The sequence below is a fragment of the Penaeus monodon genome, chromosome 30 (genome assembly GCF_015228065.2).
Source record: "Penaeus monodon isolate SGIC_2016 chromosome 30, NSTDA_Pmon_1, whole genome shotgun sequence".
Lineage (NCBI taxonomy): Eukaryota > Metazoa > Arthropoda > Malacostraca > Decapoda > Penaeidae > Penaeus > Penaeus monodon.
This window is the reverse complement of record NC_051415.1, coordinates 26357011-26357831: the sequence shown is the minus strand read 5'-3', so window position 1 is coordinate 26357831 and position 821 is coordinate 26357011. Positions and strand designations below refer to the sequence as shown.

The 821-nt window shown below is 48.7% G+C and overlaps 1 protein-coding gene across 1 annotated transcript in view; it reads left to right on the top strand.

Annotated features, from left to right (window-relative positions):
- The window catches only part of LOC119592391 (major facilitator superfamily domain-containing protein 12-like), a 49907-nt gene that overhangs the window by 40012 nt on the left and 9074 nt on the right, over window positions 1-821 (top strand). The window contains exon 2 of the mRNA XM_037941212.1: window positions 285-764. Within this exon, the coding sequence (XP_037797140.1) occupies window positions 624-764 (141 nt within the window). The 5' untranslated portion in view covers window positions 285-623. The remainder of the gene's footprint in view (window positions 1-284; window positions 765-821) is intronic.

Genomic DNA, 821 nt, shown 5'->3' with positions numbered 1-821 from the left:
GCATGGTATATTCTCCATCTGCATCCACAAGCGCCTATCACACGCAATGCATCACATTCCGCGACCCAGCATAACCTGGAATTCTTAGAAATGGCCCTTGGCGATTTTCACCGTAAAGAACCTTTAGTACCTTTTTTGTTTTCCTTTAAAGCCCCGAAGATAATAATCCACTGGCACTTATTTCCAAAGAAAAGAAAATGTTCGGACACAATTCTGGATTCCAAGTCACGGACACAAACGAAGATGTTCGGGCGATCCTCATAAGACCACCTCTCCTTCCACAGATCGCTAGTGTTGCTGGGGAAGCGGTGGACGGCGGGACGTGCACGCCTGCGGAATCTGCACGTGTGTGTGTGTGTGTTTATGCGCGCTCGGCAGGGTTGACTCTCCTCTCTCTCTCTCTCTCTTCTTGCCGTGCCCTCATCCCATTCTCTCATTCATCCTTCTTTCTCTGTTTATCTCCCGTCTTTATTTCCTCCATTTATCCTCTTCTCCCAGTGCAAAAGACCCTTTTTTTCTTTAAAACCGCGCTGAGAAAAATAGAAAAAAAAAGGCAAACGACAAAAAACTGAACACACTCGAGATCGACTTTAGAGAGGAGAAGTTCCCCGCAGAACCTCGTCATGGCGGACGACCCCAAATCCGACGACCTCAAGAAGTCGTCGATGCCCTGGATGACCAAACTGAGCTTCGGCGTCGGTCACGTCTTCAACGACCTCTGCGCCTCCATGTGGTTCACATACCTCCTCATTTTCTACGAGAAGGTGAGTCAGGGAGAGTCATGTTCTTGTGCCGTCGTGATGAAGCCCGGTGGAAATCAT